A 17,338-nucleotide genomic window follows, 5' to 3' on the forward strand; every position below is an offset into this window, starting at 1 on the left:
GGCGGGGAAGATGCTTCATTATATACTCAACGCATATTGACTAGCTGCTTCCACGTTCTTAGTCTGTAACCTAAAATTAGGAATGGTAAATGATATGCGAATTTTGAGTTGATGCAGCATTATGCAAATGTTGTATGCACATTTATGCAGCAATCAAATGCTGCTGAGGTACAAATCGGTCCATTTTCAAGCTGCATAAAATTACATACAAAACGTGCTTAGTCCTGCATCAACTCGCAATAATTTGCATCTCATTAACCATCCCTACGTAAAATGTCACACCTGAAATGAGCGTGCCACCAAGGTATATAGCCATTGACATTTGGGACCTTCACTGCTGGACTGACGTAGGGTGTCTAGCTACTTGGTTAGGGTCAGTTCACACGAACGCTTGGCGGCGATTACAGCTAGCGTCTGATACAACGCTCCCATTAAAGTGAATGGTAGCATTAACATCAGCCATTTACCGTCGTGTACGCAAACACCGCATTCCGATCCAGATTTTCCCTGTCTATGCGGCTTTCAGTCTATTAACTGCCGCATCTTCATGTCCCCCTGTGGGGATGGAAAATGCAGATCGCGACTGGACGCCACCGATTGCTGCTGCAAGCCCCCAGACGAGACTCTGCAGAATGGGACGCTGGAACTTGAAAGACGTCTGTCTGAACTGGCCCTAAATTAGGCCATCAAAGAAAGTCCATGTTTGTAAATACTAGCGAACCTTTAACTGTTGTGTTCTATAATAAACCATGCCAGCTAAAGTGGTTTAGGCTTTCTTGAGGGTTTTTACGTACTACTTATCCTTTGGTGTTTAACCAAGTTAAATTAAATAAGTGTGTGTAATTGCAAATTGAAATTTCTTATGGTTAATACAAATTGTAAGCCTGCTAGGGTTTTTTTTCTTTTTTTTGGGGGGGGGGGGGGGAGCATTTCACCACTGTTCATTGATCCAGTTATAAAGTGTTTTGAAATGCAGCTGTGTTTGCGTGGCTGTAGCAGTTATTTAAAGACGTGTGTGTACTTAGCATGATGATTTTATTTTTTTCCAGGGGAAGCTTTCCATTCAGAACACAGTCGCCATCCGGATCCTAGTGCACCTCCAAACAGTCCCACCGGACTCTCGTCTGGGCAGCCAATCTCTCCCCACAGTCCTCCTCCGCCACACCTCTCTCCACCCAGTCCTGTAGCACCGTTCTCAACAAGCCTCCCGTCTCACACTGCGGCCTCTAAAGGCACGGTCTGTCCATCTTCAGGAGCTCACAGAAGTCCTCATGTAACAGGGTCCAGCTCATCGCTCCTAAAAGTAAACCCACCTCCCCCACCACTCTCTGCCTGTAGCCATCCTTGCAATGGGCACTGTAGTGGCACAAATGCACTACAGGGTGGAAGTACTCCTGGAACCACAACCAGGTAATAAAGACTGCATACTGGAAACTGTCAATTAATTGAAGAGCTCTTTTTCCTTAAAATAATTTGTATATTAGAGACCAGATTTTAGCAATGCCACTGAGTGAGATGGCTCTACATAGCCTCTACACGAGTCCTCCAACTCTTTTCCTGTCCCTTACTAGAGTGGTTCAGAAATGGCTTTCAGCTGATTTTTCGGCCGGATTAAGACCAGAATTTTCACTGTTTTCAACCCTTAGACTTCAGCCACTATCTATACGTGTTTTTTTTTTTGCATCTATAATCCATGGATGTCTAAAAGATTTCTTATACAAAACTACTTCAGCGGACGTTTATGGGAATTTTTTTTGTCCCCATATTCCTTTCCCATGGACGACTAACAGGTTTTTTAGTACAAAGTTTTGGCTCACAGTTAACTTTGTACTTTACTTGAAATATGCAAATGTTTATAAGTTAAATTGGACGTAAACTCAGAATGTTTTCTTTGCTCTAAAAGATTAGCTACAGCATGATAACCTTTATAGAAAAGAAAAATTAGTTCAAGGAAATTCTAAACATATAGCTGGCAATCTGAAGGTGGCCACACACGATACAATTTTTTTAAAATATTTTCAATTCAAGAATCAGTCAATTTTTGATTGAATGTAACAATTCAAAAATCTGACCAATGTACCACACACGTATGTTCAATTTTTCCCCAGTTATGAGAAAAATGATTGAAAACTCAGGAAAAATTGCTTGGGTCTATACATTAAGTAATTGACAATTTACCACACACCATACAATTTTCATAAAAATTGACCAGAAAAATCACACTCCCGATCTTCTATCGCAGCCTTTCTCAACCTTTTTACCCTGGAGCAACCCAGCAAATCATTTTTGGATCTCGAGGAACCTCTGGAATTATTTTGCTTGAGGCATGGTCTTTAAAAGTAGATGTGTGAAATCGTGTATTTTTAATTTGGGTCCACTTTAATGAGGCGTTAAGAGTTCAAATTCTCTCTGGTAGAATTTACAGAAAAGCATAGCTGGCTGATTTGCATTAAATACAATGTAGCTACATATGACAATCCACACTACATAGACTCACAAGAAGGGCTTGAATGCATCTTTAGAAAGAAATGATCATTGCAGGATGACCTTTTTAGAGGAGCAGAATGACGATTAGGAGTATGAAGAAGGGAGTAAATATCAAAATTGTGTATATGAACTAGGGAAAGAGTTCATATACTTTGTCTATGGTTGACATGGTGCATGTGAATGTGTTTATGCACATTTTTATGTATGTATTTTCTACTAATTTGTGTTGAGTGAACATTGTGGTCTCATAGGACATCATCTTGCCATATTAAAGGAGTAATCAGGCAAAACATAAAAAAAGCTTTACTCACCTGGGGCTTTCTCCAGCCCCTAGCAGCAGACTGTCCCACACTGACTGCTCCACTCTCCGCTGCCATCCCAGGCTTCCTGCATGGTGCAGAGGTAGTCCTTACTGCCGCTGTCAATCATGGCCATGTTGCCCACGGAGTACTGCGCAGGTGCAAAACTACTGCGCCCACGCAGTGCGCCGCAGACAACGTGTCCATGATTGACAATGATGCTTCGCGCAGTAAGGGCCTCTGCACCGTTGCAGGGAGACCAGGGCGGCAGCGTAGAGGAGCGGTCAGTGCGGGACAGTCGGCTGCATTGGGCTGGAGAAAGCCCCAGGTGAGTAAAGTGGTTTTTTTTTTTGTTTTTTTTGCCTGATGACTCCTTTCGGCAGTTTTGGTAAATATCAAAATTGATTGCGTGTTAATAAGGCACCTTGCCCGGAAGAAATAAATCCTTGGGTGCTAAGGGAATTAAGTTTGGTTATCTACAGTATAAACCCCTTTATATCTTTACATTATCTTTTGTGACTCAGAGGAGCAGTCATCAATATGATCTCAGAAAAAAAAACACAAGTAGATAAGTACTTGCTCTGCATAAAATGTATTGCACTGTCCACGTTTGTGATTTTAATGATTTTTCTACAGTAAAAAAAAGAGAAAATCATCCGTAGCCTTTCCCTTTCCCAAGTGTGACTATTTTGAAGCCAATTCTGATGTCATTTCCTCCCTTAGTCTCCTCTGCCTGATTTGGCCGCCCTTCACTATAGAAAGTGCGTTGTCTCAGCATGAGAAATATTGGCCAATCCGAGATGAACAGAGGTGTGGGAGGGAATAACAGTAGGGGAGGAGGCTTCTGCCAATCAGGCTGCATTAGTTAAGTGTGAAGGCAAGTACAGAAGCAAAAAAGGACAACCCAGCATGCCCTGCAACTTCCTTTTTGTGTATCAAATTTTGTGCATACCAAATCAGTCAGGTAAATTGGAGGGGGGGGGAATGATCATTTATCAACAAAAGTGATAGTGATTTTTACTTTCGGATTGCCTGGTTAGCATCCTTATTGTTTACCAGATAAAAGTAAAGAATTGGTTTTTGATTTTATGCCCAACAGTTACTCTTTAAATTGGATAATTCCAATAGATTGGCGTACAGCCCGCATTTTCCAATTATTTTGGATGGGTACAAAATCCTATCCTGTGAACTATATAGGCTTGTAAGCATAACATGTTATCCCAAAGAGATGCTATACAAGACTTCATGGCAGAAAATAATCAAATTTTTCAGCATAAACATGGGTTTACCAAGAACAAGTATTGTTTTTCTAACTTGCTCAAGTTTTATGAGGTGGTGATTATCAACGTGTTGGGTTGGAGGTACTGAGCGCGCCCAGACTGGTGCTGCTGCTCTCTAAGGCTGCTCCAGGCATTACATCTCATTTCTGCTACTTTACACCTCTTAATGGAAAGACTGGACCGAAATTTCAGTGTATTCTAAAGCTTCATGTCTCCAGCAACACCTATAACCTTTCAGAACACCTGGATTACTTGGGACGGCAAAGATTTAAGCTGGATTGGATCTTCCTTGGAATCACCCACTGCTGTACACTGCACACCTTCCTTGGAATTGACCTGAGACCTTAAAGACTTTCGTCTTTGTGCCCGCCTTCTCCCTATCCTGTGAGTAACTCATCGATTATCTACAGCATCTATGCTCAATAGACTATATTTTTCTACATATGTTATATATATCTTCAAACTCCTAAATAAAGGACTGTGTTTTCAAATCCATGCTGTCCATCCATACATCTCTGTGTAAGGACAATTCAGTCTACACAGGCCCTTTGATCTCTGCAGGATACCAGCTGGAGCTGAGAAAGTTCACACCTTGACTCTAAATAGGGCCTTTCTCAGCAGGAGCCCTGAGCTGTCTCTTGTCCATTCTAATGTGTAAACATCAATATTCAGCAGAGACACTTCTCGCTGTATACCAACCAAGAAATATTTATCCAATTGACAAATCAACAATAATTCTACTTAAGTCTGTTGGAATCTTCAGAAAGACAAGAGGATCTAGAGGACGTGGGAAAAGACGTGCTTCACTGCAGAACCAAAATATCTCTGACAAAATCTACAGAGTACACCCAGGCAACAACCCTAATAGCTCCAGCACAATCCAGCAGAGATGACAGCCACACATCTGGAGACTGTTGTATCCTGGAGTCCTCAATCTCAGACCCTAGCTCCCAGGGTAGCCCCATTAAGGCTGTCCTCTGTAACGTCAGATCGATAAACAACAAAACCGCAATCATACATGATCTAATAGTCTTCTGATCTGGCCTGCCTGACTGAAACCTTTACTTCTGAACCAGTTGGCCCCACCCTGGAGGCTGCCGTACCAACATACTATTCCGTGATATACTGCAACAGGAAAGAACGCAGGGGTGGAGGGATTGCACTTTGCTTTAGATCAGCTTTTAAAATCAGACCACTTACCGTAGGACCTACCAACTCATTTGAATGTTTGGGGGTGCAACTTTCAGCTGAGAAAAACATTAACATATGCCTGATCTACCGCCCACCAGAAAAGGACTCCGACTTGAACTTGTAGATCTCCTATGCAACCTAACACTGGAACACCCCAGATGGATTGTTCTTGGAGATTTCAATACATGGGTGGATGACTCCTCTTCACAATTTGGAATAGTGCTACCTCGTGCCTTATATGAACTGGCCTTCTTCCAATCAATCAGCTCTGCTACTCACAGGAAAGGTCACACTCTGGACCTTCAATTCCATACTGGGCTGTCAATAGCCAATGTGGAAATTAATCCTGTTGCCTGGTCAGACCATTACACTATCCACCTCTCCCTCTCAATACCAGCTGTCAAATACCAGTTCAAGAATCAAATAAAATATTGCAGCTTAAGGCCTCTTGCACACTGCAAGTGATTCCGATTCAGATTCCGCTTTTTAATCAGTTTTTAAATCCGATCCAGATTCAGATTTGCAGTTTGCTCCCTGCACACTGCAAATCGGAATCTGAATCGGATGTAAAAACTGATTAAAAAGCGGAATCTGAATCGGAATAACTTGCAGTGTGCAAGAGGCCTAACACCTCAACATATCCGAGATAACCTTAGCTTTGATGAATTTACTGACTCCAGCTTAGACCCTGAATCTCCTCTGTGCAACAAATATCTTACTCCATACCATCATGCACAGTGGTTTGATAACTCTGTAAAAGAGCTGAAAAGATGAGGCCGAAAACTTGATTGTGGCGCAAATCTCAGTCCCCAGAAGACAAACATGCCTTAATCCTCCGCTTGAAGAACTACCAAAAGGTAATCACGGGGAAAAAAATCATCCTATCACAAGATATTGCAAATGCAGATAACGAACCAGCCCAAGTGTTCCGCACAGTGGAAAAACTCTGCAACCCGGCATGTCAAAAACTTAAAATCGAGTCTTCAAAGGACCTCTGTGAGCAATTTGCCCATTTCTTCACAAAGTCTCCGCTATAAGGTCCGCCATACAACTTACAGCATCTGAGCCTAATATAGTGCCGAAGATCATTAGCAGAGACAATGTAACACCTTGGTCAAACTTCAAAGAAATTGATGAAGTCACATTAAGCATCCTTCTTGACCTCCGCCTAACTACCTGTGACCTAGATCCTGGCCCAACACAGTTCATGTTGAACTGCCCAAACCTGTTTGTACCGGTACTCCTCAAAATTAACTGTTCCTTACAATCAGGGATATTTCCTGCTTTACTGAAGAAGGCAATCAGGCCTCTCCTCAAAAAAACCTTCCCTGGAACCAGATGCAATGACCAGCTACAGACCTGTCTCTAACCTTCCCTTTCTGGGTAAGCTAATTGAAAAAGCTGTATACCTCCAGCTAGAAGCCAAAATCCTACAAAACAGTTATGACCCATTCCAGTCTGGCTTCAGGAAACACCACAGCACTGAAACTGCCCTCATCCAAATATGCAACCACCTGCTCATGACAAGAGACAGAGGAGAGTGCTCGATCCTCATACTGCTAGACCTTTCTGCAGCCTTTGATACAGTTGACCATGACATCTTGATAAACAGACTACAGGAATACTGCGGCATTGATGGCATAGTTCTTCAGTGGTTCCAATCCTTCTTGAGTGACAGAACCTAAAAAGTGTCTATGGGGCCCTTCCTGTCCACCCCTGTACCAGTTAAGTATGGGGTGCCCCAGGGCTCAAGCCTCTCTCCCCCTTTTTTCACGATTTACATGTTACCGCTTGGAAAACTAATCCAAAAACATGGCCTGACATACCACTGCTATGCGGACGACACCCAACTATATCTTTCCTTCAAGCCTGGTGTTACAGACCCAACTCTAACTATAAACGCCTGCTTACGTGAACTACAGCAATGGATGAATGACAACTGGCTGAAACTGAATGCAGACAAAGCTGAAGTCCTTCTGATCGGGGGGCAGCGTATGACAACAAAACAACTTAACTTGCAGTCTTCACCACTGGGAATAGGAGGCACGGATCTGTGCAGCTCTGATCATGTGCGTAGCCTGGGAGTTCTAATTGATGGGGATTTAAACTTCAGAATGCACATCTCTGCTGTGGTGAAATCATCCTATTTTCACCTCCCCCCCAGAAGATCTACCAACTTTAGTTCATGCCTTCATTACCTCCCGAATGGACTACTGCAATACTCTCTACTCTGGCCTTCCAAAAAAGGTCTTATACCGCTTACAGCTGATACAGAGTACTGCTGCCAGACTGCTAACCAACCAACCCCGTCACTGCCACATAACCCCAGTCCTGCACTCCCTTCACTGGCTACCTATAGAATGGAGGGTGCTATTCAAGATCGGCCTACTGACATTTAAATCCCTGAATAATCTGGGCCCTGGATACCTGAAAGATATGTTACAGCTGCATAGCAATCCCCGCATTCTCAGATCCACAGGTTCTAATAATCTAGTCATACCCAGAGTCCACTTGGAAACTATTGGTCCTAAAGCCTTCTGTCATGCTGCCCCTATGTTTTGACAGCTCCATCCCTGGACGTGTTTAAATCCAGACTGAAAACCCACTTGTTCAGTTTGGCATTTGCAGAAATATAACTTTTGTTGTGTGAATACTTCATCCTACTACAAATTACTGAATCTGAGAGAGCCTAAGCGCTTTGAGTCTTATGTGAGAAAAGCGCTATAGAAATGTTATGGTATTGTATTGAATGCTTACATGGATATTAGGAATGCTGCAGATATAATAAATTTGGACTTTGCAAAGGCCTTCAATACGGTTTCCCACAATAGTCTGGTGCAAAAGTTAAGAATGCAAGGACTGGGGAAGAGTGTGTGCATGAATAGGGAACTGGCTAATGGACAGAAGGTAGAGTTGTGGTCAATGGATCCTAATCAAAATGGGTGACGTTAGCCATTGGTGTCCACAGGGGTCAGTACTAAATCAGCACTCCTCAGTTTAATTACTGATGACCTGGTTGATTAAGTAGAAGATAATGTTGCAATTTTTGCTGATGATGCAAAATTGTGCAGAACCATCAACTCATGTAAAGTCATACATTTTCGTTGTACCAACAGTCTAGCACCACAGAAAATAAACGGGATATGAATGGGGGACATCATACTTGGGAGTACTTGTTGACATGTTAAATAATCCGGTGCAGCTAAAGCAAATAAAATTTTAGAATGCATTAAAAGGGAAATGAAAACTGTAAAGTGTAATTTCTGGTTGCTTGTTAAAAAGAGGCCTAGCTAAAAAAAAGTACTATACTCCACACTGTCTACTTGTCATAAACTCAATTTGTTTTTAATTACATTAGTTTGACATTAATACAGAACAAAGGACAGACTTTAAGGAAACAAAGCAAATTTTGCTGCCCCATGATATACTTACCGGGGGCTTCCACCGGCCCCTTAAAGCCGACCTGTTCCACGCAGCATCTCAGCTCACAGTCACCGGCCAGGGGGCCCTGCCGGTGCAGAGGCTGACCTCGAGGTTGTCCTTACTGCGCCTGCGTGAAGCGCCGCTGTCAAAGTCCACATTGACCACAGAACTACTGCTTCTGAGCAGTACGAGGACTTGATTGACAGCGGCGCAGACACAGAAGAGGTGGTCGGCCTCTGCACCGGTAGGGACCATGGGCTAGTGGCTGTGAGCGGAGATGCTGCGCGGGACATTACTGTATAAAGAAGTGTAAAAGTAGCTCCTGCAAGTCCAGGATTTTATTTTTCTGGTTGCTTGAAACTTCTGGTTAATGGAGCTCTGGATAACTGGGGTTTTACTGTACTGCCCCTGTTTAACTCTAACTCTAGTAAGGCTGCATCTGGAATATGGAATTCATTTATAGGCACTGCACTGCATTACAGGAAGGATATTGCAGTTTTAGAGCAGGTGCAGAGACTAGTAACAAAATGGAAAGGTTAGATAAACTGGGCTTATTTTGTCTGGAGAAAAGACCAATTTAGGCCCATACATATGTGCAACTTTTCCACCCAGCTATTGTCCAAACCTGATCTGTTGGACGATAGTTGGGTGTGTACGTGTGGCAAACTAGACAAGCGACTGATAACAGGCCATTTGCCCAATCCAACCGGCGGATCCACTGTTGGGCTGTTATAGTGCAATTGGCCACGTGTACAAATTGTTTAAACGACTTGTACTTGTTTAGAATGCAGCTATATTGTGCAGTCTGTTGTCCCACTTGTGCACATTATGTATGAGTTGGTAGTGTAGTTGGTTTGGCTGTGTGGAAATACAGGTTGTGTGAACAGGTTGTTGTGCGGTCAGTCATGTCGTTGAGTTGATTGTACGCTTTTTTTTGGGATGTGTCTGAGCCTTTATTAGAGGAGACCTAATTAACATGTACTGTATAAATACATCTAACCAATGGCTGACAAGGAGGGTACTGGAGCTTTAGTCTTTTTGGCATCCACAAAGGCATAATGGCGCCTATTGGAAGGCTTATGTGATCCAACAAACCTGGACTGGGTTTATCAGACATGGTTTGGTGGCATAGATTTTAAGTTGCATCAGAGCATATTGCATATTAGAAGCTGCCACAGTCAGTCTTAACAGTTCATCTTGGGTATGCATCCATTTAAACTTTCCTTTAAAGGGAAGGTTCAGGGAGGGTGGGGAAAAAATAAAAATCAATTTCCACTTACCTGGGGCTTCCTCCAGCCCGTGGCAGGCAGGAGGTGCCCTCGCCGCCTCTCCGGTGGCGCGCCCGACCTGGCCAGGCCGGCTGCCAGGTCGGGCTCTTCTGCGCTCCAAGTCCTTGTACTTCTGCGTCCCACGCCGGCGCTCTGACGTCATCGGACATCCTCCGGGCTGTACTGCGCATGCGCAGAACTACTGCGCATGCGCAGTACAGCCCGGAGGACGTCCGATGACGTCAGAGCGCCGGCGTGGGACGCAGAAGTACAAGGACTTGGAGCGCAGAAGAGCCCGACCTGGCAGCCGGCCTGGCCAGGTCGGGCGCGCCACCGGAGACCACCGGGAGCCTGCGGAGCGGCGGCGAGGGCACCTCCTGCCTGCCACGGGCTGGAGGAAGCCCCAGGTAAGTGGAAATTGATTTTTATTTTTTCCCCACCCTCCCTGAACCTTCCCTTTAATATATTACACTACAGTCTTAGGAATAACTAATGAGTTATGCATTAGTTGTTGCATTCTTTATGGTACAAAACTAGTTTATCCGATAAAATATTGATTTCTTTCATGCTAACTAAAGTTATAGAAAGTGCAGCTAGCCTTGTATACTGTAGGGTTCTGCCCATAAAGGAAGCAGTTCTGACTTGGGACGTTCCAAAAAGTGCCTTCATCTACCCCCACATTACCACAACCCACCTAACTGCAACTTCAGCAAGCAATCCTCCCTCTCCCCACACTGCAAATATTATGGACATCATGGAACAGGTTTTGGGCAAGACTTGTATTTTTTCATTATTCCCCACAGAAAGTGCCACAAGGTTGACCCCCAGCTGATTGCTGAGGGTTATTTTTGCTGGGGGAGAAATGACCAGCAGCCAGGTGGGCGTCCTGGAATCGCTGACTACCAGTTCAGTTGGTAAAAGCTAGTTACTAGTTCAGCACAGGCAGTTCCTTTTTTTTTTTTTTTTTGAGTTTTTTTTTTTTTTTTGCGTTTTTGAGCAGGGCCAGACTTTAGGATAACTGAACCTTTATATCTTGTAAAGTGCAGTCATCCTCATTAAAATAATCATATGTAGCTCCTTTCAATGTTTCAGGGATACAACCTGTCGAGGACACAAGTTTTCTAATTCATCAAGCTGCTCTACTTTACAACCGTGTGAAACGACAGATGAGGGTCTGGGGGAAGATGAAGACAGCAGCTCAGAGCGTAGTTCCTGCACATCATCTTCCACCAACCAGCGGGATGGCAAGTTCTGCGACTGCTGCTACTGCGAGTTTTTTGGCCACAACACAGTAAGACCTATTCCTTGTTCTTTGTAGAAGAGCTTGAGATTCCTACAACTATACCAACTACTTCAAAGTTTATAAATTTGTGAACGTCAGTGAGTTACAATTACATTTTTGCTGTATTTTTTTATGTATTTACATTTCTTTAATAGAAGTTTTTACTTTTACTTTAGCCACCACCTGCACCTACAAGTCGAAATTACCCAGAAATGCGTGAAAAGCTTCGATCACGTTTGACAAAGAGGAAAGAAGAGGTTCCACAGAAGCGACCTCTAGAGGAGCAGGCTGTGGACCACCGTGATGTAGATGAACTGTTAGATTTTATAAACAGTACTGAACCTAAGGCCACCAGCAGCAATAAAGCTGCAAAGAGGGCACGACACAAGCAGAGGAAGAAGGTGAGTTCCCCCATGTCCAGCTATAACCTTCAAAATAAGATGAGTTTTTAGGGAACAGAAGTAAACCTCTATTGCCGCGACAACGGTCATCTGTGTTAAAAACAAAAAGCTCTAGAAAGCTGCAAAGATAAGTTCCAATGGCATGCTACCGGATCTACTGGTCAATAATGAAAGCTAAAATCTGCATGGTGGCCATATCTGGAGTGGCATTCTCATTACACATGTGCTTTGGCTGGTCAATGTATTCTTCAGCAGTGTCTAGTCACTACTGTCTCGTTGCTTACCTTACAATTGACTATGATCAGAAAGCCAATTGTCCTTCCTGTTAAACCTACCTAACCCTCCCATGTTACCCACCTTACGATGCCTTACTTACCCTCCACAAAGCTTAATTCATTCCTAACGCACGCTTACATTTTAACCCTATTTCAATGTTTAACCATATAGCCAACAACAAAACATTTGTAAAGCTCTTTTTTTCCCGTGGGACCCAAAGAGGAGGATGTAAACTCCCCTCCACCTTCATTACCTAGGGAGCATGGCTTCAGCACTGGGGATTAAGTATATTTGTGTGCCGTGATTGGGTACAACTCTGCTGCCCAAACTATATGCCTTCCAACCAAAATTGTTTGCTTTGGGTGCATGGTGTTGAAACCGTACATGCTGCACTCATCACCTTACTTGATGTGTTAGCCACAATTCTGACTCATCCAGCATATGGATAACCCTAGATAACTAGATCTACACATGAAATTCCAGGTCGGCGCTATAGCCCTGCATAAATTAAAGAATCCACTCTACATTTTCAAAAATAGTTGAATATCAATTTTCTCTAAGTGGTTTGTCCCAGACGAGTGAAGATAGAGGGAGTGTAGGACATGAGTTAGCTCTTAAAATGAACCAGAGCCAAAGCTTGGGGCGAAAAGTAAATGCTTACCTAAGAGTGAAGCCTCTGGATCACATACAGGCTTCCTGGTTCCTCTTCTGTCCTGGCACCTCTCGTCGGGACCCTCCTTATCATTGAGGCTACATGTTCACTTGAGTTTTATTAGGTTTGCCTCCTCCAGAAATCTGGTAGTATAAATTGCACTCACCACGTAGTTTTTTGCTACGAGAATTTTCTGAGGTTGTGCAGTGCTTTGCTGAGTTGAGCAGTGTCCATGCAAAGCTGATCACAAAACTGTGTGGTCATTTTGGGCAGCAGTTTTTCTCGAAGGTGTATTTGCACCCTTACAGGTCTGTGCTGTGGAAATAAAATGGTACCAACAAGGTGCTTGTCCGGTCGCGAAGTAGGTATGTGACTAAGAATGAATGATAGAGGGCGCTCATGTTATACAGCCCGTTTTAGTTTCTATCGACATGAAGCTGGAAAGCACCCGTGAAACATGTAGATTTTTGTACTTGAATGAGACCTTGTTGAAGATACACTGAAACAAATCCTTCAGGAGAGGCAAGTTTGCACTAACTCTCCTTATTTATGCGACAGCTTAAAATAAGTTTGTTTTTTATGCATTGGGTGCTTTTAAGTATAAATTAGACACTGGAGGACGCTGCCTAAATTCTTGTCATATAAGTTACTGATATTACAATAAAATAAATCCTTCAATAACCATATTCTGCCTCCTACTGCAACCATCTAAGGTGGGGTTTTCCCCTTTTCCCCACCTCTTAAAAAGTACAAGGTCTGTATAATAGCAAGAGGTGCACTGGACATAAGTAATCACAACCTATTACTGCCTATGCATAAAAATACTTTGATATATAATATCTCTTGTATATATGGTTGTTTCCCATTCATTCACACACACATCCTTGAGCATGCTGGTTCCCCTTAAAAATGTAAAAATTAAACAAATCAAATCAATTATATGCGCATAAAAAATCGCTCAAGTTTTAAATTAATTATACCTATACGTTCTATAGAAAATAATGCAACTCTGCAGATACTTTTTATTTGACCACAAAGTCCTTAGGCTGATAACCATACCATCGATAGAAACTAAAACAGGCTGTATAGCATGAGCGCCCTCTATCATTCATTCTTAGTCACATACCTACTTAGCGACCAGACAAGCACCGGAAAGACAGATTATAAAAAAAAAGCATAACCGGCACAAAAGCCTAAAAATGCATCTATCAAAATCCAGAATAAAAAGCAGGAATGCAGACAAGGGTGCTCCCAGCCTCAATTCAAGCATGCTCTCTAAAAAAAATTGTTGTGGTTCCTGTCCATGTTTTGTACCAGTGGCATGTGGTAGAGATCACTTATCAGCCCTGATATATTTGTTTCAGCAGTGACTGTAGACTAGGGAGCACAGGCAATCTGTTGACATGATTCACTTCACTCTATAGTAGTGCGATCACTTCCTCCAATATCACAATGCCATCCCTAGGCTGTGCTGCAAGAAAACACCTTAAAAGACAAAGAAAACATATATAGTGCAACCTGTTTTTACTTCTATTATATCACCCTGAAGTGACAGCCATTCATTTACATACAGGATGTGACAATACAGAAGGGGCCCACCACCTGCGGGTCTCAGGCGCTCCCCCCCCTTTGTGTCCCTGCTCACCAAGTTCACGCCTGAGTCAGCGTTCAAATCTGCCACCAGAGCACTTCCACATGGACTTTATCTAAAAGCAAACTTAGAAGAGCGGACCATGTGTAAAACCTCCTTTAATACTTAGATTAAAAAAGCAAGTAATGCCCGTACATAGTTAAAAAACAAACAGCATTGTATATCACCATCCATCTGGTCAGGCAGGATTTCAGCGTCTCTCGTCTCCTCTAACCTCCAGACCGCCTCATAGACTCGGCTTCCGTGTGCTGTAGCTCCGCCCTACCGGTTTCGTCACGCCACGTGACTCAACTGATGAGTCACGTGGCGTGACGAAACCGGTAGGGCGGAGCTACAGCACACGGAAGCCGAGTCTATGAGGCGGTCTGGAGGTTAGAGGAGACGCGAGACGCTGAAATCCTGCCTGACCAGATGGATGGTGATATACAATGCTGTTTGTTTTTTAACTATGTACGGGCATTACTTGCTTTTTTAATCTAAGTATTAAAGGAGGTTTTACACATGGTCCGCTCTTCTAAGTTTGCTTTTAGATAAAGTCCATGTGGAAGTGCTCTGGTGGCAGATTTGAACGCTGACTCAGGCGTGAACTTAGTGAGCAGGGACACAAAGGGGGGGGAGCGCCTGAGACCCGCAGGTGGTGGGCCCCTTCTGTATTGTCACATCCTGTATGTAAATGAATGGCTGTCACTTCAGGGTGATATAATAGAAGTAAAAACAGGTTGCACTATATATGTTTTCTTTGTCTTTTAAGGTGTTTTCTTGCAGCACAGCCTAGGGATGGCCTTGTGATATTGGAGGAAGTGATCGCACTACTATAGAGTGAAGTGAATTGTGTGCGGATTGGTAATCTGGAAGTGGAGCGATCCACCATATTAAGACTTGGTATTTTTAATATATGATTGTGACCTTAGTGAAGGGATAAGCGCAGCACTATAAACTGAATATTGAATCTGTTGACATGTGTATGTAGTCTATCTATCCAGTGATAACAGGCTAATCTGCATTTTAAAGATTATTCTGCTGATTACATTATTTCCTTTTCACTAGGAGAAAACCGTTGAAGAAACTAGTGCACCGAAGTCATGTGACGATTCTAGTTCATCTGTGGAAGACACAGCAGCTCAGTCTGTAGAAGACAAGTTGCTCCACTGGCCTCAGCTGGAGTTGGAGCGAGTAAATAGTTTTCTAACCAGTCGACTTGAAGAAATCAAAAATACCATCAAAGACTCTATTAGAGCGAGCTTCAGTGTCTACGATTTAAATCTTGATGTCAATGATTTCCCCAAAAAAGCAGCTGTGCTGGAGCAGACAGACTTGCTCTCCCACCTTAATGGTTCTTCTGATCTCCAAGAGATTGACCTTGACCTGTCACCACTTAATCTTGGTGTTTCAAAATGCCAGGATACAAAATTGACTGAAGAGGACATCAGTATATCTAATCAGTCTGCAGAAAATGGTGTTGTGAAAAGGCTAAGTGCTGTTCCTAATCTCTCTCGTATGATCTGGGTTCAGTCCCAGAAGAACTCAGAATCTGGGGAGAGTGGAGAGAAAAACTCTGCCAATCCTCCAGATAACAAGGTTTTGAGCATTTCTGAAAACCAGAGACTTGAAAGCCAAACAGGAGCTTCCTGTTCTGGGGTGCGTACAAAGAACAAAAAAAAACAGAAACTCCAAGCACGAAAGTGTGAGCCTTCTACTGGAGAAGTAGCGCCTTCCAAAATACAAACAGCTGGAACAAAAGCCCAGCGGAGGCCTTTACCTGAGAAAACAGAAGATACTTCAAAACATGGACCAGACACTGTGAATTCTGTTAATTCCAGGCCAGAGAAAGAAAAAAGTGAGCCAGCTGGATCTGAAAGGATAGAGGTCAAAGCCTCAGCTGGATCCAAAAGCAAATCCAAGAAGAGTAGGAACAGAGCGGATAGACCAAGTGGTTCAGTTGGTATGTTACAATTAGTAAACTTTCTGCTAGTTATAGAAAACCTGAAATAAGAAGTATGGTTGGAGGTTGAGATTTTCAGTGTTTGCCGACTGTAAAATCTTTCCTCTCCCTGCTTTACATTCTGACATTTTATCACATGGCAATATTTTTTATTGCTGGCAGGTGATGTTGGTGGAAGTAGCTGCTGCTTGCTTTTTTGGCAGTTGGAAATGGCTGTTATTTCCCACAATGGCCTCAATTCACTAAGCAGTTTAGACTAGTCTACGGATGGTTTTAGTCTACGGATGGTTTGGTGTAAACCCAGTTGCATCAAAAGGGAATTCACTAATTACAGAATGTTTTTAGACCTGGTCTAAAACATTTGGTAATTAGGTTTAATTACCGTATGAGGTCTAAAGATATGATTAGCTATGACTGACATCCTTCTCCTCTGACGAGCTCTCCTCTGGATACAATTATACTTCTGCATAATTATTTCAAAAAGCTCCATCCTCCCGTCTAAAATACCTCACAGAAGTACTTTACCGACAGAAATCAGCTGGTCTAATCTGTCAAAAAAATTGGACGTGGTAACTCCTTATTTGCCTTTGAATTGTGCAATTACTGAATGTTTTAGACCAGGTCTAAAACATTCGATAATTAGTGAATTACCTTTTGATGCAACTGATTTACACCAAACCATGAGTAGACTAAAACCATCAGTAGACTAGTCTAAACTGCTTAGTGAATTGAGGTCAAGGCTTCCACAGTGTGATGTCAGCACCTCAGTGCTGAGGCGCTGACATCACACTGTGGGAGGGGTTTCACCACAATATCAGCCATACAGAGCCCCCTGATGATCCTTTTGAGAAAGGTAAAAATTTATTGTGGGAAAGGGGGTATCCGCTACTGATAGGGATGAAGTTCAATTCTAGGTTATGGTTTCTCTAAGTCAAGATTAGCAGAACAGCCAGGCAAAGGGTAATCTTTCTAAAGTGCTAATATGGCAGCCTCAGTATTCCTCGCGTCAGGCTTACTTTTAGCATAAATTGGTCACAAATCTAGGCAGTATAAATGGAGCATGGTGGTGGGGAAAAGTAGTTACAGGATGCCTCTAGTGAAAACCTTAAAGGGCCACTATCACAGAAATCATAAAATTTAAAATACATGTAAACACACACGAAGTATGTTTCAGAGTAAAATTGGT

General features: G+C 42.9%; 1 protein-coding gene across 4 annotated transcripts in view; it reads left to right on the plus strand.

Moving 5' to 3' along the window:
* LOC137563952 (protein FAM193B-like) overlaps nucleotides 1-17,338 on the plus strand; it is a 61,847-nt gene that overhangs the window by 33,797 nt on the left and 10,712 nt on the right. For 3 of the 4 annotated variants that reach the window (XM_068277076.1, XM_068277078.1, XM_068277080.1), the window contains 4 exons: nucleotides 1,050-1,410; nucleotides 11,023-11,239; nucleotides 11,407-11,631; nucleotides 15,258-16,152. In XM_068277076.1, coding sequence (XP_068133177.1) covers nucleotides 1,050-1,410; nucleotides 11,023-11,239; nucleotides 11,407-11,631; nucleotides 15,258-16,152 — 1,698 coding nt within the window. The remainder of the gene's footprint in view (nucleotides 1-1,049; nucleotides 1,411-11,022; nucleotides 11,240-11,406; nucleotides 11,632-15,257; nucleotides 16,153-17,338) is intronic. The other variant, XM_068277077.1, reaches the window with a different exon arrangement.

This window comes from Hyperolius riggenbachi, chromosome 3 (genome assembly GCF_040937935.1).
Source record: "Hyperolius riggenbachi isolate aHypRig1 chromosome 3, aHypRig1.pri, whole genome shotgun sequence".
NCBI lineage: Eukaryota > Metazoa > Chordata > Amphibia > Anura > Hyperoliidae > Hyperolius > Hyperolius riggenbachi.